Raw genomic sequence first — 25,601 nt, 5'->3', positions numbered from 1 at the left:
CAATAGGAGATTTCTGTGAATTAATTGTGCATGACTAATGAGGCCATTAGTCTTTGCTGCACTCAATTTGCCAGCAAATTTGGAAAATGCAACAGTGGCCACAGGATTGGAAAAGGTCAGTATACATTCCAATCCCAAAGAAGGGCAATGCCAAGGAATGTTCAAACTATCGCACAATTGCACTCATATCACATGCTAGCAAGGTCATGCTCAAGATCCTACAAGCTAGGCTTCAACAGTACGTGGACAGAGAACTGCCAGAAGTACAAGCTGGGTTTCGAAGAGGTAGAGGAACTAGAGATCAAATTGCCAACATTCACTGGATTATGGAGAAAGCAAGAGAGTACCAGAAAAACATCTACTTCTGCTTAATTGACTATGCTAAAGCCTTTGACTGTGTGGATCACAACAAACTATGGCAGGTCCTTAAAGAGATGGGAGTACCAGACCACCTCACATGTCTCTTGAGAAACCTGTATAAGGGCCAAGAAGCGACAGTTAGAACCGGATATGGAACAACTGATTGGTTCAGCATAGGAAAAGGAGTACGACAAGGATGTATATTGTCACCTTGCTTATTTAATATATATGCAGAGTACATCATGCGAAATGCTGGCCTGGATGAATCACAAGCCAGAATTGAGATTGCTGGGGAAAAGATCAACAACCTCAGATATGCAGACGATACCACTCTAATGGCAGAAAGTGAAGAGGACCTAAAGAGCCTCTTGCTCAGGGTAAAAGAGGAGAGCGCAAAAGTGGGCTTGAAGCTCAACATCAAAAAAACTAAGATCATGGCATCCGGCCCCATCACTCCTTGGCAAATAGAAGGGGAAGTCGTGGAAGTAGTGACAGACTTCACGTTCCTGGGATCCCAGATCACCGCAGACTGTGACTGCAGCCATGAAATTAAAAGACGCCTGCTCCTTGGGAGGAAAGCGATGGCGAACCTAAACAGCATGATAAAAAGTAGAGACATCACCCTGCCAACAAAAGTCCGCATGGTCAAAGCAATGGTATTCCCAGTAGTCATGTATGGCTGCGAGAGTTGGACTATAAGGAAGGCCGAGCGCCGAAGAATAGATTCTTTTGAACTATGGTGCTGGAGAAGACTCTTGATTCTTGCCGTTGTTATCAAATACCAGAACAATGTCTTTTTTGTTACATTCAGTTCTTCCATTTTTAAACCTAAGAGTAGAATTTCAGGTGTTTTCTTAAAAGAACATTTTAGAATCTTTTTGCATTTCACTGTGGACCTTTGTCCAAAAGTCCTTAGCTTTGTCGCATGTCCACCACATGTGATAAAATGAGCCTTCATGTTTTTTACATTTCCAACATTTGCTAGACATATTCTGGTTCATATTTGCTATTTTCTTAGGTGTCATATACCATCTATACATCATTTTGTAACAATTTTCTTTTACATTAGTACATACAGATAGCTTCATAGAATTTTTCCACAAATATTCCCATGTTTCTATGGTTACTTCCTTATTCATATTAACTGCCCATTTTATCATTTGCTCTTTTACAGATTCATCTTCCGTAAACCATTTCAACAGTATTTTGTACATATTAGAAACCATTTTCCTCCCCCCACTTTCCCAAACAGTTTCTATTTCGTTTCTATCTTCTCTAAAACCATAGTTCTTCTTATCCATTTTAAAAACATCATAAATCTGCATATATTTCAACCATTCGTAAAAATATTGAATTTCATCCTGCCCTTTCATTATCCATTCTGTTCCTTGCTTCGTAATTAAGTCCCTATAAGGCAACCACTCCTTGCCTTGCTGTCTTGAATATGGTGTCAAAACTTCTGTTGGTACAATCCATAGTGGTCTCGCATCTCGAAAATATCTTCTGTATCTTGTCCATGTCGCAAATAGAGCACGTCTCACCACATGATGTCTGAAAAAACTGTCCATTTTTGTCTTCTCATACCATAGGTATGCATGCCAACCAAACCTACAATCGTGACCTTCTAATGCCAGCAGTTTTTTATTGTCCAATTTTACCCATTGTTCCATCCAAGTTAAACAAACTGCTTCGTAATATAGTCTTAGGTTTGGTAGCTGCAGCCCCCCTCTTTCTTTTGCGTCACAGAGAATTTTCATTTTAATTCTGGGCTTTTTACCTGCCCAGACAAATTTCGAGATTTCCTGTTGCCATTTGGTTAATGTATCCGTCTTGTACAATATTGGGATAGTTTGGAATAAAAACATCACTCTCGGTAACACATTCATTTTTATCACTGATATCCTACCCATAAGCGATAGGTTCATGTTGTCCCATTTCTTAAAGTCTTGAGTTAACTTATTCCAAAGTTTTTCATAGTTGTTTTTGTACAAGTCGATGTTTTTTGGTGTTAATTCAATTCCCAAATATGTTGTCTTTTTTACCACCTCACAGTGTACCAATTCTTGGAGTTCTTCTTGCTTCTTTTTAGTTATGTTTTTACATAAGAGTTTAGTCTTATTTTTGTTTACATAAAAACCTGCCAATTCGCCAAAGTCAGATATTTTCTGAAATAAGAGCGGTAACTCTTGACAAGGATTTTCCACTATAAACATCACGTCGTCTGCAAATGCTCTATATTTGAATTTATACCCCTTGCATCTCAAACCTGTGATCTCTTCGTCTTCTTGTATCTTCCGTAGTAAAACTTCTAACACCCAGATAAACAGTAAAGGTGAAAGAGGGCAACCTTGTCTTGTTCCTTTTTGTACTCTGAAGTGATCTGTTAATTCCTTGTTTACATTCAGCTTGGCTTTCTGGTCTGAATAGATCGCTTCAATTATATTTTTAAAGTGTTGCCCTACTTCAATTTTATCCATCAGTTGAAACATAAAGTCCCAGTTCAAGTTATCAAATGCTTTTTCCGCATCAACAAACAGGAATGCTACTTCTTTCTCTGGGTGTTTTTCGTAGTACTCGATTGCGTCCATTACCGTTCTTATGTTGTCTCTTATTTGTCTCCTTGGTAAAAAACCAGCTTGTTCTTCCAAGATCGATGCTGGGAAAGATTGAAGGTCAAAGAAGACAGGGACGGCAAAGGATGAGATGGTTAAACAGTGTCATAGATGCAGTGAACATGAAATTTAGCCCACTTCAGAGGACAGCGGAAGACAGGAGGGCCTGGCAGGAGCTGGTCCATGGGGTCACGAAGAGTCGGACTCGACTGTGCGACTGAACAACAACAAAAATGAGGCCATAGTAACAAACTCTTTTAACCTGTTGGCAAGTTATTTAACATATAATTTGACATATAAATTAGCCATCCTCCAGAACCAGGCAGACTGGAAAGTGGGTGGCAAAATTTGATGTATAGCTTTCATGTCTCCATATGAAATATTTTTAGGTTAACCTCTGAGCACAGTACAAATTAAACATTTACACAGAACAAACTAAACATTGATTTTAGGCTGTTGTAATTTAGTCACTTGTTTTTCTTTCATACTTTGGTGTTCTGCTCATTACATTTTTCTTTTTTCTTTTATTCATACCTGTATAATGTTTGTGGGGTTCTTTTACTGGTAACTCTTGGAAATTCTAATTTCCTCCCTATCCTTTACAGGAAATCTTTTCCGATTAGGCAGAAGAGCATAGGAGTGGAGGAGGGATCTGTCTTTGAATACCAACATAGCCAATGAGTCAGAAGGTTAATTTTATCTCTCTTCTCCTAAATGGCAGATTTGCTCTCTTGATCTAGGGCCTCGTCAGAGAATAAAGGGTTAATGTACAGGCTGGTTTGTTGATGGCTTTCTGAATCACCAGCTTTATCTTGAATCCCTTTATGAGTTTGTTTATGTGGATTCTGAATTCAGATTGTTAACTGCTTGGAATGTCTATCACAGAGCGCTGTATGCAAAAGCAACTATCCCTGCTTGAAACAGTGCTAATGGTATTGTTTGAAGTGAAATGAAAAATAGAAGTGAGGGAAGACACAGGGCCGGCTCGCTCACTAGGCGTTCGCCTAGAGCGCGCCGGCCCTTAGGGGCGCCAAACTGCACTCTCCTCGACTGGGTGACCACGGCCGCAGCCGCAGCCTCCTTGGACCTGCTGGGGAGGATCGACTGGCATGTAAGTTTTCTGTGGCCGGCGCGGAGGAGATGCAGAAGGAAGTGGCTGTAGAGCCAACTGTGCTGCCCTCCTCCTCGCCAAAAGCCCCCCCACGCGCCCTGGCCGCTGCCTTTTCCTCTCCCTTGATGCGAGTACCGACCGCTCTCCCTCCTTCCCCCTGGGCCGCGATCCCTCCTTCCGTCCGGGCTGCCCATAGCCCCAGGGAAGGTAAGTGTTGCCTGCTCTACCCTCCTCAGAGGAGACGTGCCGGAGCCGCCTTGGGGAGCTCACCAGCAGACCCCCCACCTGCTGTGTTCCTCCCAAGTAGCCCCATTGAGCGGCAGAGGGCAGCCTGGGCAATGCACCTCCCTTTCCTCTTTGCCCGCTGCAGCCCTGAAGGGGTTAAGCCTGCCGAGTGCCAGAGCAGCCAAGCGAGGAGCTGGTCTGCTGCACCTGGCCCCCCCCCCAGGGCCAGAGGGCAGTTCGGGTGGCAGAGGCCGACGGGGCTGGCGCTTCTGTCCAGCGCCCAGGGGTCTTGTTGTAGAAAAAGAGCTGCCGGAGCTCATTAGCATAACTCATTAGCATAACTTATTTGCATATGCCACACACCCTGACATCACCGGAAGTGACAGAAGGCCACACCCCCTGACATCACCGGAAGTGTGTCAGAAGGCCCGGCTACTTACCCTCCTGCTTCATCCTCATTCCCAAACGGAATGAGGATCGAAGCAGAGGGCGGGGTAAAGAAGGGGGCGGGGCTTCACCACGTGACCGCCCCGCCCCCTAGAGGTTCTCTTCCGGAGCTCCGTACCTGAGAGCTCCCCCCCGACTAGAGCCCTGCCAGCGCCTCAGCTCAGAGAGCGCCAGTCCTGCGCGCATTTGGGGAGCGGATCCATGGTGGGTTGGTAGGAAAAGGGAGACCCAGCGGGGGTTGTTGGGGGGGGCTGTTCAGCTGATACGGCGCCTCCTCAGTCTCCTTTCTCCCGCCCCCCACACAGCCTCAGGGGAGAAGCATCCCAGCTTCTTGTCAAAGAACAGAGGGAGGGGTGGCTTTCTTTCTTTCTTTCTTTCTTTCTTTCTTTCTTTCTTTCTTTCTTTCTTTCTTTCTTTCTTTCTTTCTTTCTTTCTTTTTCCCCCTTCCTGTCTTCATGGGGGGGCACCAGAAGGTAGCCTCGCCTAGTGTGCAAAAAACCCTGGAGCCGGCCCTGGGAATACACCTGTATTGTTCAGGTCCACAGCCTCCTATGACTCAGATAAAAGGTGAACGAGATATATGTGCATTCATCACATGGTGATTCATATGCAGCATTCATATGGTTTTCTTTACAGAAGTGTGGGGATATTTACATGTCAGATTTAACTTTTCTAAAAGAACAAAATGAAATTAAAAGTTACAATGGGGTAGCTGATTGGGCAAGGAGGTGCACTGATTGTTTATTTAGTAAGAGGGGAAGTAGCAGAAGGAATCTGATTTGGGGAAGGAATCTGAATTGGGGAGGGGCTGTGGCATGGTGGTCAAGCATCCAGTCGGCATGCAAAAGGTCCCTGCTTCGATCCTTGACATCTCCAGTTAAAAATATCAGGTTGTTGGTGATGCAGAAGATCCCTACCTGAGATCGTGGAGAGCTGCTGTCAGTCTGAGTAGCTAATTTTGCTTTGATGGACCAATGGTCTGATTCAGCAGCTCTGTTCACATGTCACACATGCATCTGTTTGTAATAAAGAGCTAGCTCATGTTCACTCTACAAATGAAACTGGGGACTGGTACCTGGATTAATGTGGGGTTTAAATCACACATTGAGATACACATACACTGAACAGAACATTAGAATTGCTCAGTGCATGTATAATGAAAAATTAAGTGTACACTGTATAGAGCTTGTATGTGCATGTACAAGAGTTTAGAGACTATGAACCATTGTTAGAGAAAGAGGGAGAGATTTAAAAAAGGGAGAAGTTGTATCATAGCTACCAATTTATTTGGTAGCTATGATACAACTTCGCTCCATCATTCCATTCGCACCTGGGCCGCACGGGTAGAGTGGGATATAAATCCCAAAATAAATAAATAAATAAATAAATTTTTAAAGAAAAGTTTTTTATTGCAAAAGGAATAAAAATAATAACTTGAGATACACACAAGCAAGTGCACACTGAAAAACACACACACAAGGCTATCGAAATACAGAGAGTAGCAGGAATAGAGGGTGTGGGGGTTCGGGGAATTGTGGTTACCAGTCCAGAAGAGCAGAGGTCCATGGAGAAGAGGCTGTGAAATGAACCAGAGGTCCATGCAGTGAAGATGGAGAGGACCCAGATGAATTTGGGGGTATAAGTCAGTAGGTGCCCAAGACGCAAACACTGCACTGGGGCTGCGTTGTATCCAATTACAGGGCAAAATGCTACCTTAGGACATAGGTGATGTGATTGCCCCTAAAACAATACCGTGATGGAATTAGCTAGAGGTGAAACAATGCTTTTGGGAAATGCTAAATAGCATTCCTAGGGATGGACAAATTACATGGGAAACTTGTGATATTTTGCATGAAAGTACATAGCTACCAATTTTGAAGAGCATGTGATGTGTCCTTAGTGGCAGAGGTAGGTTAAATGGAAAAACCTGACTTGAAGTATATGGCCGAATTCCAAACCTAACACATCTATTTTCCTATATTTGTGTGTGTGTATGGGGGGGGGGGGGTTCCTGTGATGTGTGTGTGTGTGTGTGTGTGTTAACTGCTGTCAAGTCACTTCCGACTTACAATGTCCCTATTAATTAATTTCCTCCAAAACATCCTATTGTTGCTCAGGTCTTGTAAGCTGAGGGCCATGGCTTCCTTGACTGAGTCAATCCATTTCATGTTGGGTCTTCCTCTTTTCCTGCTGCCTTCAATTTTTCCTAGCATTATTGTCTTTTCCAGTGACTTGTCTTCTCATAATGTGACCAAAGTGCAATAGCCTCAGTTTAGTTACTTTAGTTTCCAGGGAGAGTTCAGGCTTGTTTTCATCTAGAACCTATTTATTTGTCTTTTTGTTGGTCCACGGTATCTGTAAAACTTTCCTCCAACATTACATTTCAAATGAATCAACTTTCTCCCTGTCAGCTTTCTTCACTGTCCTACTTTCACACCCATACATAGTGACGGGGAATGCTATGACATGAATTAACTTGTTTTTGGTCACCAGTGACAGTCACATCCTTACACTTAAGAATCTTTTCTAGCTCCTTCCTGGCTGCCCTTCCCAGTCTCAATCTCCTTCTGATTTCTTGGTTGCAGTCTCCCTCTTGGTTGATGATGGAGCGAAGGAATAGAAAATATTTAACAATATCAGTTTCTTCATTGTCATTCTTAAAAATTGCTTAATTCCCCAGTAATTACTTTTGTCTTCTTGATGTTCAGTTCTAAACCTGCTTTGACACGTTCTGTTTTAACCTTTGTCATTTCAAGTCTTCACTGATTTCTGCCTGTAATGTAGTATCATCTGCATATCTTAAATATCTTAAATTCCACCAGTTTTCACTCCACCTTCATGTAAACTGAATCCTACTTTACTTATGATATGTTCTGCATACAGATCGAAGAGACAGGGAGATAAAATGCATCCTTGTTTGACACATTTGCCAATTGGAAACCATTATATTCTGTCCTAACTGTAGCCTCTTGTCCAGAATAAAGGTTGCACAGATGTCATGGCTCATTCATTTCTTCAAAATCAATCATAGCTTTTCCATGCAGTCAAAAGCTATGAAGCACAAGCTGATTTTTTTCTGAAATTCTTTTGTATGCTGCAGTGATAGTGATAGTGAGGTCAAATGAAATAATCTTACTTGCTAGTGTCAGATCGAGGAAACTTATTTCCTTGGCTAATATTTGTTCGGAATAAAGCTAATTATGACCTACGATTTACTTATATGCTGATAAATTCAAGAACAATGATTGAATATTTGATTACAAAGATGATGGGGAATTATAAAAGGGTTCGAACACTTTCCTTAAGAGGAAAGGTTAAAGTCCTTAGGGCTCTTTAGCTTGGAGAAACGACGACTGAGGGGTGACATGATTGAGGTTTATAAGGTTATGCATGGGATAGAGCAGGTAGAGAAAGAGGTACTTTTCTCCTTTTCTCACAATACAAGAACTTGTGGGCACTCAATGAAATTGCTGAGCGGTTGGGTTAGAACGGATAAAGGGAAGTACTTCTTCACCCAAAGAGTGATTAACACATGGAATTCACTGCCACAGGAAATGGTGGTGGCTACAAGCATGGACGGCTTCAAAAGGGAATTAGATAAGCATGTGGAGCAGAGGTCCATCAGTGGCTATTAGCCACAAGGTATAGATAGGGACTCTGGGGCAAGTGATGCTCTGTCTTCTTGGTGCTTGGGGGGGGCTTCTAATGTCCTGGCCCCACTGGTGGACCTCCTGATGGCACCTGGTATTTTTGGCCACTGTGTGACAGCGTGTTGGACTGGATGGGCCTTTAGCCTGATCCAACATTGGCGTCTCTTACGTTCTTATGTTCTTAAATAGGCTAAAAAAGATGGATGATGGACAGTCATGTCTCCTACTGAGATGTAAAGATCAGACAAGATACCTCAAAGATGATTGAAGACAATTTTAACTCAGTAATTGCTGACACTAAACAAAAATTTTCAAAATGGAAAAGTTATAATATTTCTATTTTAGGCTGGATTAATGACATTAAAATGATGATAATTCCCAAATTAACTTACCTTCTACTGAACCTCCTAATAGTAACTGAGGACAAGAAACTAAAGGAATGGAAAAGTATCATGGGTCCCGGTCACACGTGCCAGATAACGCAGGGGGGAAGCGAGGCTTTTTGTGTCGTATCAATTTGACCCACCACAGCATGATCAGCCGCAGTGGCGGGTGAATTGGGTTTCTCCTCCGCTGCATGTTTCTGGATGTGCTCCAATAAGGGATCACTGATGCAATGGGAGCTTGCTGGAGCGATCACACGGGGAAGTCCGTCTGTGGCCCATCACAACCTGTTTGCTACTGCCCTTTCCCTGCCAGATGTTCTCATATGATCGCACCCAGAAAATCCGCCCGTCATTCGTGCGTATTGCACGGCTACTTCTGCGTGTGAATGGGACAAGCAATTAGTTGATTTGGAGAGCTAAATGTCCTAAGATTAAATGGCAATTAGCACAGTCCAAGTGTCCTGAAGGGGGTTTTAGTATTCCAAATATAAAAGCATATTATGGTGCAACCAAGTTAACTTGTTTATCAGCATGGGTAAGCTTAGAAAATAGTTCAGCTACGATATCAGTTGAGCAATCTGAAGTAAAAATGCCATTGAGAACATTTTATGGGCCACTCCAAAAATTAGAAAAGGGGTCTATATTAAAGGCAATCCAATAACAGATTGCCTTTTGGTAATTTGGGATAGTTATAAGAGACTATCCCCAGTGATTTCACCATTAGCTTCATCTGCTAGAGACTTCAGTTAGCTTCAAAATTTCATGTTACCATCTTTGTCCAAATGGGAAGCAAGTAAATTAGTTTCAGGTAGAATCATTACCTATGAAACTGTTTATAGGGAAAGTAATGGTCAGATGTTATGGCATGACAACTGTTAGACGAGGAGCTATATAACAAGTCTTAATTCATAATCATACTAATTTAAGACTAACTGATTTCAAAGAAGCCATGATTCAACATCAAGGCATTTATCTTCTGAGCTTTACAGACAAGTAATCAGTCAAGAAACAAGAGAGATGCCAAAGTTTAAATACAAGCGGAATTTAGTGCTAGGATATGAAAATCTCTACAGAAGTATGGGAATTTGTATTAACAAGAGGATTAAGGTTCACGGTCTGTTTAAATTTTGGAGATAATTTATGTAAGACGCTGCACCAACTTTATCTAACACCAAAATTAATTGCTAAAGTATATAATTCATTTTCAGGTTCATGTTGGTATCGTAATAAAGAACCTGCCCATTTTGCCCACATGTGTGCTGGTTTTGTTCAAGGGCAATTAGGTATTGGGAGAGTGTAGCAGTTTTGATTCGTGCTGGTTTAGAAAGAGTAGTAGAAAATACCCCAGAATACATTCTATTAAATTATGTCCCTGGAATTCCAAAGGAAAAACAACCAATAATCTTAAACATTCAGTGGTCTGGAATGATCAGCTGTTTCATTCCTTGTTTTTATTCTGCTGTTTCCATATTCACAGTAAGATATATACACACTTTCTTTAAATTCAGATACGGCTCCCTTCAGCATTCCTTTTTTTCCTGCAGAAAAAAAAAGCTTAGCATGCATTCTTATTTATTACGTATACTCCAGTTTGAAATAATTGTGAAAAGCTGGCTTGCATCCAACAGTGTCAATGGAACACTAACACCTCCCCTCACTTCTGCATCAGCATAGCATCACTGATGGAAGAGGGGCTGGTTTCACCACTTTCCTCCTCCTCACTGCAGCCTCCTGACCAGCACAGCTATTTTACACAGGTTCCAGAGGACAAGAATAAGCTTTTCTGGAATCAGAAGAGATTGTGGATCTGAGGCCCCAGTCACACGGGCCAGAAAACGCGCGCGCGGGGGGAAAAGCGTGGCTGTTCACCCCAGAGCAAAGTAAAGCGCGGCAGCCCGATCACACGTCCCGCCCAGTTCCTGTGGTTAGGCCATTAGGTGCCGATCAGACGGCTATCCTGAAGAACAGCAAAGAAGCGGCGCGGCACAATCACACCAGCAATTGCTAGGCGCCGCTTCCATGGCAAATGAGAATTTTTCCCCCCTCACCGATGTTTGCGCATGTGCCGTTGGGTGTTTGTGCGCATCCTGTGGAAACTAAAAAAAAATCCGGTTTGCAATGGGACATGGACGGGCACCGAAAGCCACGGGATTCAAGCGGAAACGCAATCAGACGCCCGCCCCTGCCTCGCGGTTTCCAGAAACTGGTGCGCTTTCTGCAGTAGTTTTTTACTCTGCATCTTCAGCGGGAAGCCACGGATTAGCCACGGATTAGCCACGGGTGTACTACGCTTCCCAGATGCTGCAGTGTGATCGTGCACCAAAAATCCCCCTGTTGTTCATGTCTTTAGCGCGGCAACTTCTCCGTGTGAACGGGGCCAAAGAGGAATGTAAAAAAACTCTTGTGTACCTTCTGATGACACATCATTGGATACACCCATCTTACATCTAATTTTTCTGTACATGTGTGATGGACAGTAAATGGTAAATGCTGTAACTCAGTCTGAGAACCTGAGTGATGGTATTCAAATGGAATCCTTCAGTTGAGAGAGTTAGTTAGGAGATGGTAGTTGACAGTTAACGGCGAGAGAGTGAGAGGATCAAGAAGGATCCTGGGTTAGGGAAGTGAGATATGTAGCCCATCTCTATCCAGTCTGAGGTAAATATCTCCCAGAAGACAGGGCTGATCACTAACCAGTGGATAAGGAAGGAAACTGGAACTTTTGTGAGTGTTCCTGCCTTCATCAACTTTAGTGTCTTTGAGGCCATAAAGCAAAAACTGCCAAGAAATCTCTCTTCTCAAGTTTTAAAGACCTGTTTGAATAACAGAAATAGTCACTTGTTTGTGAGAAATTATCTGGCATTTATTTTTATACAGTTACCTCATACTTGTTGCCTGTTCACTTCCTAAGTTCTAAACCTGATTCCTACCTGACCATTTCCCCTCAAAATGAAATAAAGCAGTTTTGATTTACCATCAGCCTCTTGTGTGTCATTATAAAACAATGACAGATGAAGGATTTTAGTCTCTCCCCTGGGTTCAGTTGGCTGGGTCAGCAATTACCAAATGACTGGGTGAGGTAGCCAGAGAAAAACAAAGAAGAAAAGGGGCTGCTCAGCTAAGAACAATATAAAGGGAAATCCTGTAAGGGAGGGTGAAATCATCAGAACATGGATTTGTGTTATTTGGTCTTGAAGTGGAATTGCCTAAATCCAGTGTAGTGATGAAAAGCTGCAGCTTTCTCCTGAGCAGTCTGAGAATACCTGATGCTATTGCATTGTTAACATAAAGATGATATGATGTGGATCTGTTCAGTGCCCAGATAGATATCACCGGGAAGCTCTTGTAGGCCACTCCAAACTAACTAAAAGAAGAGTGGGATGAGAGTGATGAATTTGGTTTGTATGGGTCAGCGTGACATGGCTAGCTGCCACTCCACATTGCCTGTAAAGCAGCCTTAATGTTTGTTGCATTTCCTTTGTGTTTTCTGTCTGTCACCTAGGCAACCAAAAAGCTGCTCTCCTGGATCTCCCAATTGAAATGCTAATAAGCTTGTTAGCAGGTGGTGGTGGGCTTGCCCTTGCCCAGCTCTTAATTGGCTTTACATGATCCCTACCTCTTTGGTTGGCTTAAATATTGATTGGCTTGCATCATCATGTTTTTTGGAACCCTTGTGACCAATTGTGAAGAATTAGATTTTTAATAACAAGGAAGAGCTGGGAGCTTTCTTCTTCAGTTTCTCTTTTCTCCTGCTTAGAATACTAGGCTAGAGCAGCTCCAGGGGCCTTGTAATCATTTTTTTTTTTTTGGCATTCAGCTGACTTATGGCAACCCCATGGGGTTTTCAGGGCAAGAGGCATTCAGAGGTGGTTTAGTTGTTGCCTGCCTCTGCATCTCTCCCCTGGACTTCCTTTGTAGTTTCCCATCTAAATACTAACCAGGGCCGACCCTGTTTAGCTTCCAAGATCTGATGAGATTGGACTAGTCTGGGTCATTCAGGTTAGGACCGTTGTAATCCTACCGATTTTGAAATGGCCTGAACAAGGACTTTTGGAAACCTGATGGCTGTAATAAATCATTGCACTGTTGCTTTATGCCATCATGGGACCAGCAAACTTCACTTTGCAACCACATTTCAAAATATCTCCTTCCCTTTTAGTTTTTGATTTCCTAATAATAAACTTATTTTTATCCATTACTCGAGTGGTCCTGCAGATCTGAATCTCTGTCAGCACTCCAAATGGCAGAGTGGGAGAATGTCTGAGTACTTAGGAACAGTTGATCATATATTGTTTTTCCTAGAGAAGTCACACAGGGATGATTGAGTTCTCAGCATGTAGTCTAGAACACAAATATATGGCTAATGCTCCTAAGTGCTTAAGCGCTCTGCTTGGTATTGGTAAATACGTATATAGTTAGGGGCAGTTTTGCAGTATCTGAAAGTGATGGGCTAAGCCACACTAAGTATTAAATCATCCTTGTATGGTTCCTCTAGAAGAAATATGAACAATTCCTAAGCTAAGTACTCTGTCATTCTATATTCTACTGGTAAATTGATATTTTTGGCCTATATGATGGATCAAATCCCACCCAAATGCCAGTAGGGTGGAAGGAAAAATATTAATTATTCAGGTAAAACTGAAACAGTGGCAGCAGATCATTACTATTTGGGGGATTCTTTGAATTTTATCAGAGTTGGCTGCCTGTACCTGATTAGGGAATTGTTTTAAAACTTCTGAATGTCCCCAAGTCTCTATAACAGTAATAATAATGCCAGAGAACCAAGATCTGCATATTTGGGATACAGGAGAATGAAACTGGCCTTCCCCCTTAAGTACTAAGCATTATGCTCCATAAAGTCAAATATTACAACTCGACATTAAATTAGAGTACACTAGGCCATGGGAGACCTGGGTTCAGATCCCCATTCTGCCATGAAATTTGTGGGGTAACCTCAGACCCACCATTCTCTCTCAGCCTAATCTACCTTACAGGGTTTTATATAATTTTAATGCAATACAGAGTATAATATTGTTGAACCTAGGATATTAAAGTGATCCTAAAAGAACTGTCAATATTAACATAATAGTCTCCAGAATGGATTTTTCTTCTTAATACTTAAAAAAAGCACCTGAAGAGGATTTTGATATATTTTTTAAGTTGAATGGAGCATAACTGGAGAGCACTCAATTATTCTGGAGCAAATATTTTGAATCCCCAAATCTCCAAGAGTTTGTCCACTTTTGGGCCCCCAGATCTAGCGGCCCCAATTTGGCTGGTGGGTGGAACCCTGCCCCAAAACGCCCTGTTTGTGGCAGTGCAGCCGGTGCCATGACATCACCCGGAGGTGACATCATTGCGCAGGGCATGTTGAGGGGTGGATGGTTGATCATTTAAGGAAAAACCATAGAGTTTTTCTTTAAATGATAGAGCATCCCCTGCAATGTGCCCTGCGTAATGATGTCACATCCAGGTGATGTCATTGCAGCGTGTGCGCAAAGCGCGTGCTCCGAAGAACTCCAGGGCACAGACCAGTACCACCACCACCCAGCAGCCAGGTAAGACCTGGCAACCCTAGTTGAGGTGGCGGACGTTCAGCCATTCTGGCCTCCCCTGTTTATGGCTCCTTCCCAGTGCCCTGCTGCTTTAGATAACATTTCTTGGGCACTGGAGCTTTTTATTCACCTAACATGAGGCATGGGTCCTTTCTGTTATTGTTTATTGTGCCGTCTGTTGTTTTACTGGTTTTATCGCTTTTATTGTTTTATGAATCTTATGTTGTAAGCCACCCTGAGCTCACTCGTGGGATAGGGCAGGGTATAAATTAAATATTATAATAATAAGAAGAAGAAGGGGGAGGAGGAGGAGGAGGGATTTTTATTTATTTGGGTTATTTATAGTCTGCCTTTCTTGTGGAGACCAAGGTGGATTTAAATTTTAAGTTTGAATTTTGGTGGAAGGAAGTGACCAAAGAGGAAGGTGCGGATGACCTTTGACCTGGACATGACATTATAGAATGTGACATTGCAGGATATATCACATCCCTGTTGCACTCCCTCCCCAAGCATCACTCCCAAATCGTCAGGCATTTCCTCAACCAGAGTTGGCAACCATGTTCCCAGAGCCAGTATTGCACAGGACGTCTGTACTTTTGCATAGAAGGGACACTTTGGCCTATGTATCTCTCATGGTGTAGGCAGCCCTGCCACTATGAAAAGACTCAGTAGCCCTGCCTGATTTTGAATCTAATCTTGTTTTCCTCTCAATGAGTACTTTAGTTACACTTTTTTGGATCTCTTTGTTCCTGCTTTATTACACTCTCATCTTCAAGTTCTTGTGACATTCATGGGCACCACTGGGGGAGAGCAGGGAACCTGGTTTCTTCAAGAGTGCTTATTTGCAATGTAATCTTGAATATATTCAAGCTCTCCTAACATGAAATGGAGCCCTTTGTTGTGTTATTCATTGGCTTTCCCCTGCCAGCCCAGCTTTTTCCAGTCTTGTTAGATTGCTGTAGCAAAAATTACACAGTAGTCCGATATCACCTTAAAGACTAATAAATGTATTTCATTTCAGCAGGAGCTCATGCTGAAAGGTCATACTGAAATGTTGTCAGTCCTGAAGGTACTACCAGGCTCCTGCGTAATGAAGGCTCAAAACAGAGAGTTAATTTTATGTATGAGCGGTGGCTCAGTGGTTAAGACGCTGAACTGCAGACTGGAAGGCCGGTAGTTCAGCAGTTCGAGACCCTAGTGCCACATGACGGAGTGAGCTCCTGTCTCTGGTCCCAGCTCCTGCCAGCCTAGCAGTTCGAAAGCAAGAAATTTCAAGTAGATAAATAGGTACTTCTTTGGAGGGAAGGTAACAGCGTTCCGTGCGCCTTGGCGTCTCTCGTCATGCCAGCCACATGACCATGGAGATGTCTTTGGACAGCACTGGCTCTTTGGCTTGGAAACGGAGATGAGCACTGCAGCCTAGAGTCGAATTCGACTGGCTTTTGAGCAATCTGATTAGTCATTTGTTTCCCATTCTGTTTCATATCCCTGGAAAGTTTGTGGGGTTAAATGTACCAAACTGTACTGAACAAAATTCGAGTTCAGTGGCACCTCTAAGACAAACAAAGCTTTATTCAAGGTATAAGCTTTCATGGGCACTCACACTTCTTCAGTGTACTGAGTGATTCTTTTCCATTGTGGCTAGCTGGGAAGTAAGCACTGTGGCTCCAGCTCTTAGGTGAGGGGTGGGGAGGTCTAGCCGGCATGTATCCTTCAAACCAGAGTCAAAGAAACAGACATGCACAGCTGGACAAAGAATGGGGCTGAGGGCACACAGCGAGCCCCTTCCCCTTGAAATGACCCTCCCCCAGGCTGCAATTGGGCCTACCATGTGTCTCCATGGAAGGGGAATGGCCCAACTTTCCCGGCACTCTGCAGCCTGAATCCCTCCCAGCCTGCATCTGTGACCAACCTGGCTTCTAGCTGGCTCTCCCCACACCTGACGCCACAAAAGTCGGGCTGCAGCTGAGTCAGGCCCTCCTCACTTTGCTTGGAAACCCAACATCAAGCACTAAAGCACTGGGTCAGTTTGCTCTATGAGCACAGATCAATGCTCTTGTCTACTAATCCCTTCCCCTCCCCTTGGGGCGACATCAGTCACTCCGGAAGGATTCCTGGGTATTCTCCCAGCTGTGGAGGAGAGTAGCCGAGAGATTGCATTCATCAGACTATTTCAGGAAATGCAGATTCCATCCGCAGTGTACCGATAAAAGAGATTTGTTGTTTGGATGCAAAATACGTTTTAAGGTTGTCATGGCCTTAGAGGAATGATAATAATATTAAAACCCCTTTGCATTATCCAAATAACAGAAAGCAGGAAGCACTATGATGATTGCTTGAATCTATTCTGGTCTTGGATATCACCAAGCAGAGCAATCATGATCCCTACCGTATGAAGTACTAAGAAATGCCCATATTATAAAGCATGATTATAATCTAAGCAGCAAATACATTTTGGGGTATATTACCAAGGAAGGAGTTATGTGGGTGGTCTATTTATTTACATGCATTTGATTTGAAAAAATCAAACTTGCCATGCAACAAAGCTGAATTTGTGACAACACGGTGCCAACAAGTTTTGAGAACTAGCATTAAAGTGTGGCTGAATTGACAACGAGTAATTATTTTTATTAGGTACTATAATACCCGTTTGTAAAAGTTAATTATATGGATAGTCTGCTTGATAGTCTTTTCACATTCAAATCATTTGCTTACCTGACAAAGGATTGTTGGTCGCAGCCAATAATTCTAATATCTAATTGCTTTAACAGTATTTTTTAATGTAAGTCATACATACTCAGATGAAAAAAAGGTTGCCAGGAGCTGTGTTGGTCCAAGTCCAAAAATAGAAGCCACATGTTAGAGAATGAGATTGATATTTGCTTTATGGACTACTTGTTGCTACACACAATGAACCATGCACACACACATAGGCTCAGAAAGTTGTACACTTTAAGTCACCCGTTGTGATACTACACATAGAAGGTGCCTGCACATGCCTTACATGTAAATGAGGTTTCAGCTACACAGCTACCCAGCCTGGTGAAGAAGCACACACCTCCATTATTGTGAGCAATGAGAAAAAACAACTCTAGGAAGAGACAGCCCCCATTGCAGAACTGTTTCTGGTCAGGTACCACCCATCACTGCTTTGTTCCTGAGAAGGCATTTCCTGCCAAATGGACATTTGGTTTTCAATAGAATGGCCAACTTCATCAGCACTACAATGAAGTTTCCTGACGCCTGGATTTCACACCTGTCCAGATGCCATACTCTGATTAAGGTCTTAGATTGCAATATTGGCCATCCCTTCTAGGTAACCACCCCTCCCTCCATGCAACCAATAGGATTGTTTTTGGGATGGACTAACAGGTAGGTGGGTCGAGAGGTTGGCACAGTCAACACCCATCTCTTGGACCCCCGATAAAAGGAGAGAACCAGTCACATGGCCCTCTCTCTTTCCTACCTGATCAGCTAGCATCTCCCCCGCAACAACCCCTGTCTGCTTTTACCCCTCTTGAGTCCCACTTGCTATCCCCAACCCTTGCCTCTACTGCCCACACGTTCTGGCTGGTTCTGGCCGTGTGTGAATTCCTTAATTTTCCATTTCTTCCCATCCGTTCTTCATTGGAACAACCAAGCTGCAAGACAGATAAGTATCGCCCACCATCACCCTACCTGCTAATGCAACTGTGTTTATTTTCATACTGTAATTCTAAGGAACTTGATTGAATGTGTGAGTGCATCAGTATTGTTTGTATGAGATATATTTTAAAGTAAAAGACATCTATTTTAACCACAACAGCCTCGAATCCTTTACTGGAAACCCTTGGTGAGAACAGGACCTTGGTATAAACTGGCAAGAACCGAGTTATAAATTGCCAATTGCTGTAAATAAAGCAATTCTGCTAACACACACAATACCTTTCATGAAGACCAGTCCAAATTACAGAAAACATTTTGTATAATTTCGGTAACAGAAAGCACTGTCAAGTCCCAACCAACTGATAGCGACCCCTCATGGGGTTTTCCAGACAAGAGATGAACAGAAATGCTTTGCCATTTCCTGTCTCTGTGCAGCAGTCCTGGAGTGCCATACTGCTCTCCCATCCAGAGACGTAAACTACAGGGGGGCAGTGGGGCGCAAACTGCTGGGATTTCCCAGAGAGGCCTATGCCCCCTGCTTCCAGGTAGCATCATGAAGCATCATGAGGCTTAAACTGTGCAGTCTCATCCTCTCCACTCGCACAGAGTGCCAACTCCACTTTCTTTCTCTGGGACTTTGGGACATTTACTTGCCACACAGGAGCACCCTTCTACTGCATCACCTTATTTTTTTCCCTGGGATCTTTGGAAGTTCTGTTGGGGGGAACAGAGGCCTGTTGCTCAAATGCTGGAAGTTAAGGTGATTTTGTTATCCTGAGACTTGCAGGTTTAGAGAGAAAAAAAATGGAAGATATGGGAGTAGCCATTTTTTTTGTCTCTGCGCATCTGTACATGAAGGGGGAGGAGATAAAGCTGGTTCACCAAACATAGAAAGCGAAGTAGTTCTGCAGTCCTGGACCCTACTTCAGCCAAACAAATGCTACCATGATTTCAGGTCTAGGTATCAGAGAAGCCAGTATTTACTGTGGATTTACTGTGGATTCTGAGATGCATTTGGAGATTCATATTGAGTATCCAGTATGTGAATGGTGTAGTTGTTAGAGTGTTGGTCTAAGACTGGGGAGACTGGAATTCAAATCCCCACTTAGCCACAAAGCACACTATGTGAACTTGGGTCAGTCATACACTCTCAGCCTAAACTACATCACTGGGTAGTTGTAAGGGAAAGGGGAGGGAGCATTTCCTCTCATACACAAATGAAATATTTACTCAGATTGTCTCAGTGAAAGGAGTTCATCGCATCTTAGGTTGCCAGCCTCCAGGTGGGGCCTGGGGATCTCCCGCTTTTACAACTGATCCCCAGCCGACAGAGATTAGCTCCCCTGGAGAAAATTGATGCTTTGAAGGGTGGACTCTATGGCATTGTATTATGTTGAGGCCTCTCTCCTCTCCAAACCATGCCCTCTCCTGGCCCCAGCCCCAAAGTCTTCAGGTATTTTCCAACCCAGACTTGGCAACCCTGTCGCATCTTTCCTCTCAGAGAGCCCTCTTTGACTGAGATTCAGACTGAGCGAGAATATTTTTTTTTTAAAAAACCACATTGATTAATTGTTGATGGCATATGTTTTTGAAAATATAAATTATTTCACATTTAAATAATTTAATGTAGAGTACTAAGTGTGGGCCTGGACCAGGTTTAGCACTGTGACACCACCACCACCACCACCCCGGAAACTGAGAAGTCTATGCCCCTGCTCCCATCCACATACTAATCATGGCTGATCCTGCTTAGTTTCTGAAATCTGACAACATCACGCTAGCCTGGGCCATCTAGGTCTTAATAAAGGTTGGTTGGTTAATCTTAATAAAAGTTATTACACAGTTTTTGTCTGCAATTTTGCCATGAGTCTCGGTACTAGCTTCTCAGCCTTTTTTATTATCTCTTTGCTTTCATTTGATGGCCTTGCTTTCTCTTTCCCCCCCCCACAGACACCCCTTCACAGAGGGTACAGTTTATTCTTGGAACAGAGGATGATGATGAAGAACACATCCCTCACGACCTGTTCACAGAGCTTGATGAACTTTGTTGCCGTGAAGGAGAGGATGCTGAGTGGAGGGAGATGGCCAGGTGAATGTCTTTTGAAGGAAGTGTTTGAGTTCACGTTTGTCATTCACGGAAAACAAACAAGCAAACATGGTGGAACTTTTCAGAATCACATGGAAGTGAAAAAAAATGGCCACTGTTGTTTCAACCAGACACATCCTTTACATCCATGTACTGGTAGTCTTTGACAACACAGGGCTGCCTTCAAAGCCAGATGTTATTCTCTGGAATTAACATTTTATAGGTCAGAGCAGGTTTGGAATAAAAAAAAATTGAATTGGCAAAGAATAATAAACAATGGAGAGATCTCTCTCATTCACACACACACACACACACACAGAGAGAGAGAGAGAGAGAGAAGATATTTCATTTATCTCCAGAAGAAAGCAGAACGAGGCATTGTGCATGTAAATTAGGTTGAAACTAAGGTTCAAGAGAACAGAAAACCCTGCTGTTGCCTGTCTGCCTTTTTATTTAACTGATTTGTTCCTGATTAGATAATGTAATATAGCGAATGATTACTGTTTATCGTAATGAAGTAGAGGCGCCATTACATAATGCCTCATACAGCACTAATCCTGAAATAATAGGCTTTGGGGGGGTAAATCCTAAATCTAACATAGTTCTACTACAGCAGGCATTGATCTGGTGATAAATCTAGGGACTGTGAAGGAAAGCATTCCTTACCCTCAGCAGGCAAATTTATCCTCAAGCAATGTTGTTCTGTTTGATGGGTTTGTGTTCTTCAGTTTATTTCAAACAGAAAGATTCAGAAGTGGGGGTCTGTGGCACATAAAAGTCACTGGCCAATTTGTTCAGTGCTGGGGGGTTCCTCCTCTTCAGAGAGCCTCAGGTTTGCAGGCAGAAAGGGAAGCCCAGGTTAGGGTTGCCAACCTCCAGGTAGTAGCTGGAGATCTCCTGGTGTTACAACTGATCTCCAGGTGACAGAGATCAGTTCACCTAGAGAAAATGACTGCCTTGAAAGGTGGACTCTGTGGCATTATACCCTGCTGGGGTTCTTCCCCTCCCCAAACCTCGGCCTACTCAGGCTCTACCCCCTCCCCTAATTTCCAGGTATTTTCCAATCCAGAGCTGGAAACCCTAGACCAGGTTGATGTATCTTGTATTATTCATTAACCTTTTAGTTCAGTACCCTTCAATGTTTGGAATAAAACATGGGATCTACTGAAACATGGGGCCTACTTTTCATTTTTATCTGCTCTATTATCTTTAGGGTTGCCAAATGGGGCCGGGGGGTGGGGAATCCCCCGCTTTGGAGGCCCGATTTCCGCCCTGGCGGAATCAGGCCCCGGGGGAACTCCGCCCCCAAAGCTGCGTCACCAGAGGTGACACAGCCACGCCGCTCACGTTGGGGGCATGGCCCAGATCATCGGGGGAAAACCATATGGTTTCCCCCCCCCACGATCTGGGCCACGCCCCCAACGTGAGCACGTAGCACATCACTTCTGGTGATGTGCTGCCGGCGCGTGCGTGCATGCACCGAGAACTCCCGGAGCCCAGCGAGGCTCCCCTGCTCTGAGGGGTAAGTAGACTTGGCAACCCTAATTATCTTCCTGTTAATTTATCCAGATCTGGCCTTCTGTCTCTTTCTCTGTAGCTCCTTCTCTCCTGAGGTCTTACAGAATTGCTGCCCCTGTGGACAGTTGTGGGCTGGACTGAAGTAATGGTCTGATTCAGTATTGGGCATAGGTTCATCTATGTTTTCTGTTTTCTCTTGCTAAGAGAGTTTATTGTACTGCCATTAGTGTGGCTTGCCAGTTGAAGATCGATGAGTCATTGTGTGGTTTTAAAAAGAGGCATCCCTCTAAGTATAGCTGGAACCCTGTGTTATTAACTTTATTCAGCCTTGAATTTAATTCTATGTTATTCAGGAAAAGGTTGAAGCATGTTAAGGAGTGCCATTTCGTAATCAATCCTTTTTAAACAAGTTCTGTATTTTGGGAATGGATAATACTCTTTCTGTATGGTTGTATCCTGCTACTTGGATCAGCCTACTTACTTCATTTATACCCCTCCTTTCTCCCCAGTGGGGATCCACCATGGTTTATAGCATCCTTCTCTGCTCCGTTTTGTCCTCACAACAACCCTGTGAGGTAGGTTAGGCTGAGAGTATAGGCTGAGTAGCCCAAGGTCACCCAGTGAGGTTCCATGGCAGAGTGGAGATTTAAACTGGGGTCTCCCAGATCCTAATCTAACACTCAAACCACTATGCCACACTGGTGCTGGCTTTCCATTTGCTCAAGGCACATCCCAACAATGCAAAAGGTTGGAACATACCTTGGGTTGATAGAATGTACCACCATTTGATGTGTTCCTTCCATGAATGTACCTGATAGGGTTTTTAATTTTTGTGCCTGATAATATTTATAATATATTCTATAGTATGTGAACTGATATTCACTTTATTTGAATCTCCCGATGAGTAAGACAATGCAGTTTGGTTAAGTGGTTAAGTGCGCAGACTCTAATCTGGGAGAGCCGGGTTTGATTCCCCACTCCTCCACTCGCAGCTGCTGGATGACTTTGGGCAAGCCATAGTTCTGTCAGAGCTGTTCCTGAAAAAGAGCAGTTTCTCTCAGAGCTCTCTCAGCCCCACCTACCTCACAGGGTGTCTGTTGTGGGGAGGGGAAGGGAAAGGAGTTTGTAAGCCAGTCTGAGACTCCGAGTGAAGGGCAGGGTATAAATCCAATCTCTTCCTCTTCTTGTGTTGTATCTTAAGTGTTGTGAGAGACCCATGTTCAAATTTCTATTCAGTGTGAAGCTTTATAGATAGCTGTGACTCTCTGTGTGTGTGTGTGTGTGAAGTGCTGTCAAGTTGCAGATGACATGGCAACCCTGTAGGGTTTTCAAGGCAGACGTTCAGAGGTGGATGGCCTTTGACTGTCTCTGCATAGAAAATGGCTGCTTTGGAGGGTGTACTTTATGGTATTATACCCTGCTGAGGTCACTTCCTTCCCCAAACCTCGCCTTCCCAAGGCTTCACTCCCAAATCTCCAGGAATTTCCCAACCTGGAGATGGCAACTCTATGGGAGAACTGATCTCTGAAACTGGGAGATCCATTGTGATTCCAGGAGATCTCCAGGACCCTCCTGAAGGTTGGCAACCCTAGAAGGAAGCAGGAAAAGGGGAGAAGCTATGGGGGCTTCCTTCAACCTTTCCAGAACCAGGTCTCACCTTGATCCTCAACCTGCAACACAATTGATTTCATTTCTGATCCTATCCATCCATATTTCTTCTGCATATAGGTTGATCAGATGTAAGGGGAACAGCCAGGTATCTGTACCTTTGCCAGTTGTGCAGGAGAGACTATTTTCGCTGCTTTCTTTCATCCCCACACAGAGAACTGCAGCTTCCCATAGTTGCTTCTTCTACTTCTGCATGAGTGTTAAAAAGTAAAGGAACTCTGGTTTCCTTTACACCTGGTGTCTCTTTCTCTCTCTCTGTCTCCATAGCTTTCGAAGAAAAAAAGGTGGTGATACCATCCTTAGATCAGGGTGCAATTCACTTGTGGGCCCTGACCAATCATTTGACAACTAATAATCTAACTGAATGTTGTAGCAAAATCCCACTTTTGGAGCATTTTAATAACTTGTGTTAAGATCTATCAAGATTAGGGCTGCCAAGTCCACCCGGGGGGCGGATTTCCCCCTGCTTTGGAGGCCCGATTTCCGCCACCGCGGAATCGGGCCCCGGGGGAAACCCCACCCCGGCGTGCACGTCAGCCAGAGGTGACGTGATGACATGCATGCGGCTAAGGACTCTTCTGCTAATGGAACTAAGGACTCTTCTGCTAATGGAACAAATGGTAGGATCCAACCCCAGATGTCTTTATTTAACTTTATCCCAACAGTTCAGCCTAAGGCTGAATAGAGAATTGAACCAGGAACTTCCACTTGAAACTTCAGTTGCAGCATTCTGCTGTTTTGAAAAAGGCAAGTGGGGCTACCCTTGAAGACTGTCTGGAAACTACAATTAGTAAAGAATGCTGCGGCCAGAGTATTTCCTGGAATGGGTCCTAGTAGGGACCATATCTTTCCAGTCTTGTTCCACCTACACCGGCTTCCAGTTTGCTTCCAGGCTAAATTCAAGGTGCTGGCATTGACCTTTAAGGCCCTGTATGGCCCAGAACTAACATACCTTAAGGACCACCTTCTCCCATAAGAACCTAGCTGCTCACTCTAGTCCTCCTCAGAAGCCCTGCTTTGGTTGCCCCCACCACTTGAGGCTAGACAGGTGACAAGCCGCGAAAGGGCCTTCTTTATCATGGCACCAACACTTTGGAACTCCCTCCTCTGTCTCCCTGTATTGGTTTTTCTAGCCAGAAGGCGAAGACTTTTTTGTTTTGTCTGGCAGACCCCCAATAACAATTTTGGCCCTCTTCCTAATGTTGGTTGTTCATGTGTTTTTAATTGAATTTTATATTTTTAACTTATTTTAGGCCCCGTTCATACGAGGGGTTTTGGTCCGGGAGCGAGACAGAATGGGGGCAGATCAAACGGGTGCGATCCCACGGCAACATCTGGGAATCGTTGCCTGCCCGTCCCCGATCTGTCTCTTCCGAGCGAAAACCCGCACTAAAAAGAACCACCTACCTGGGTGGTTCTTGCGAAGTAGAGCGCCTCAAACCGGCCGTGGGATCGGCTGCGCGTCCTTGCGGCGGCACATCCCGGCCTCCGGCCGAACTGCGCATGCTTGAGCATGCGCAGTTCGGCAGCCTCCCCCTTGCCTCCGACTCTTCCTCCCCGGCATGTGATCGTGTCGGGGAGCAACGGCGCACGGTGCACGGGATCCGTGGGATCCCGCCCGCGCATATCTTTTTTGATACGGCTCTCTTTAGCCGCGCTTTGCTGGGTGTTTTCCCTGCCGTGTGGCAGGGGCCTTAGTTGTTTAAATGTTTTTATGTTTGGTGCTATGTGGACCCTGATTGGGTGGAAAGGCTGCCTAACAATTTTTGAAATAAACAAATAAATGTTTTGCTTGCATTTCTGGCTTTTCAGCTGGAAAGAGTTCATTGAACTGCTTGCCTGTTTAGGTGGTTGAAGTTTGAAGAAGATGTTGAAGATGGAGGGGAGAGGTGGAGTAAACCATACGTTGCCACTCTATCGTTACATAGTTTGTTTGAGCTGAGAAGTTGTATCCTCAATGGCACCGTGCTGCTAGACATGAGAGCAAATTCTTTAGAAGAAATTGCAGGTAAGTGTGTGCTTCGCATTGGTAATATGGAACCATGTCTTTCCTTCACCTGTATGTTTTAAAGAACTCACATTACTTAAAATGAACTAAAGTTATATGGGTTGTAATCTGTTTCAAGCACAAGACGATCATCATGATGTTTTATGCAGGGGTCATTTCCTAGAATAAGAGGTGCAGGAGCTCATTAGCACAACTCATTAGCATAACTTATTTGCATAGTCCACACCCCCTGCCATCACCGGAAGTGTGTCAGAAGGCAACACCCACCACTCAGGCTCCACTGGACTGTTTTGGATTGCTAGCTATTGGGGGGGGGGAAAGGGCCGTGCT

The 25,601-nt window shown here is 43.9% G+C and overlaps 1 protein-coding gene across 1 annotated transcript in view; it reads left to right on the top strand.

The window, feature by feature from the left end:
* Nucleotides 1–25,601, top strand: part of SLC4A10 (solute carrier family 4, sodium bicarbonate transporter, member 10) — a 158,562-nt gene that overhangs the window by 31,935 nt on the left and 101,026 nt on the right. Inside the window, exons 4-5 of the mRNA XM_015408603.1 lie at nucleotides 19,942–20,080; nucleotides 25,111–25,271. Coding sequence (XP_015264089.1) covers nucleotides 19,942–20,080; nucleotides 25,111–25,271 — 300 coding nt within the window. The remainder of the gene's footprint in view (nucleotides 1–19,941; nucleotides 20,081–25,110; nucleotides 25,272–25,601) is intronic.

The sequence above is a fragment of the Gekko japonicus genome, unplaced genomic scaffold (genome assembly GCF_001447785.1).
Source record: "Gekko japonicus isolate JY-2015 unplaced genomic scaffold, Gekko_japonicus_V1.1 scaffold1550, whole genome shotgun sequence".
Classification (NCBI taxonomy): domain Eukaryota; kingdom Metazoa; phylum Chordata; class Lepidosauria; order Squamata; family Gekkonidae; genus Gekko; species Gekko japonicus.
The sequence above is the reverse complement of the archived record's forward strand: the minus strand, read 5'-3'. Positions and strand labels throughout refer to the sequence as shown.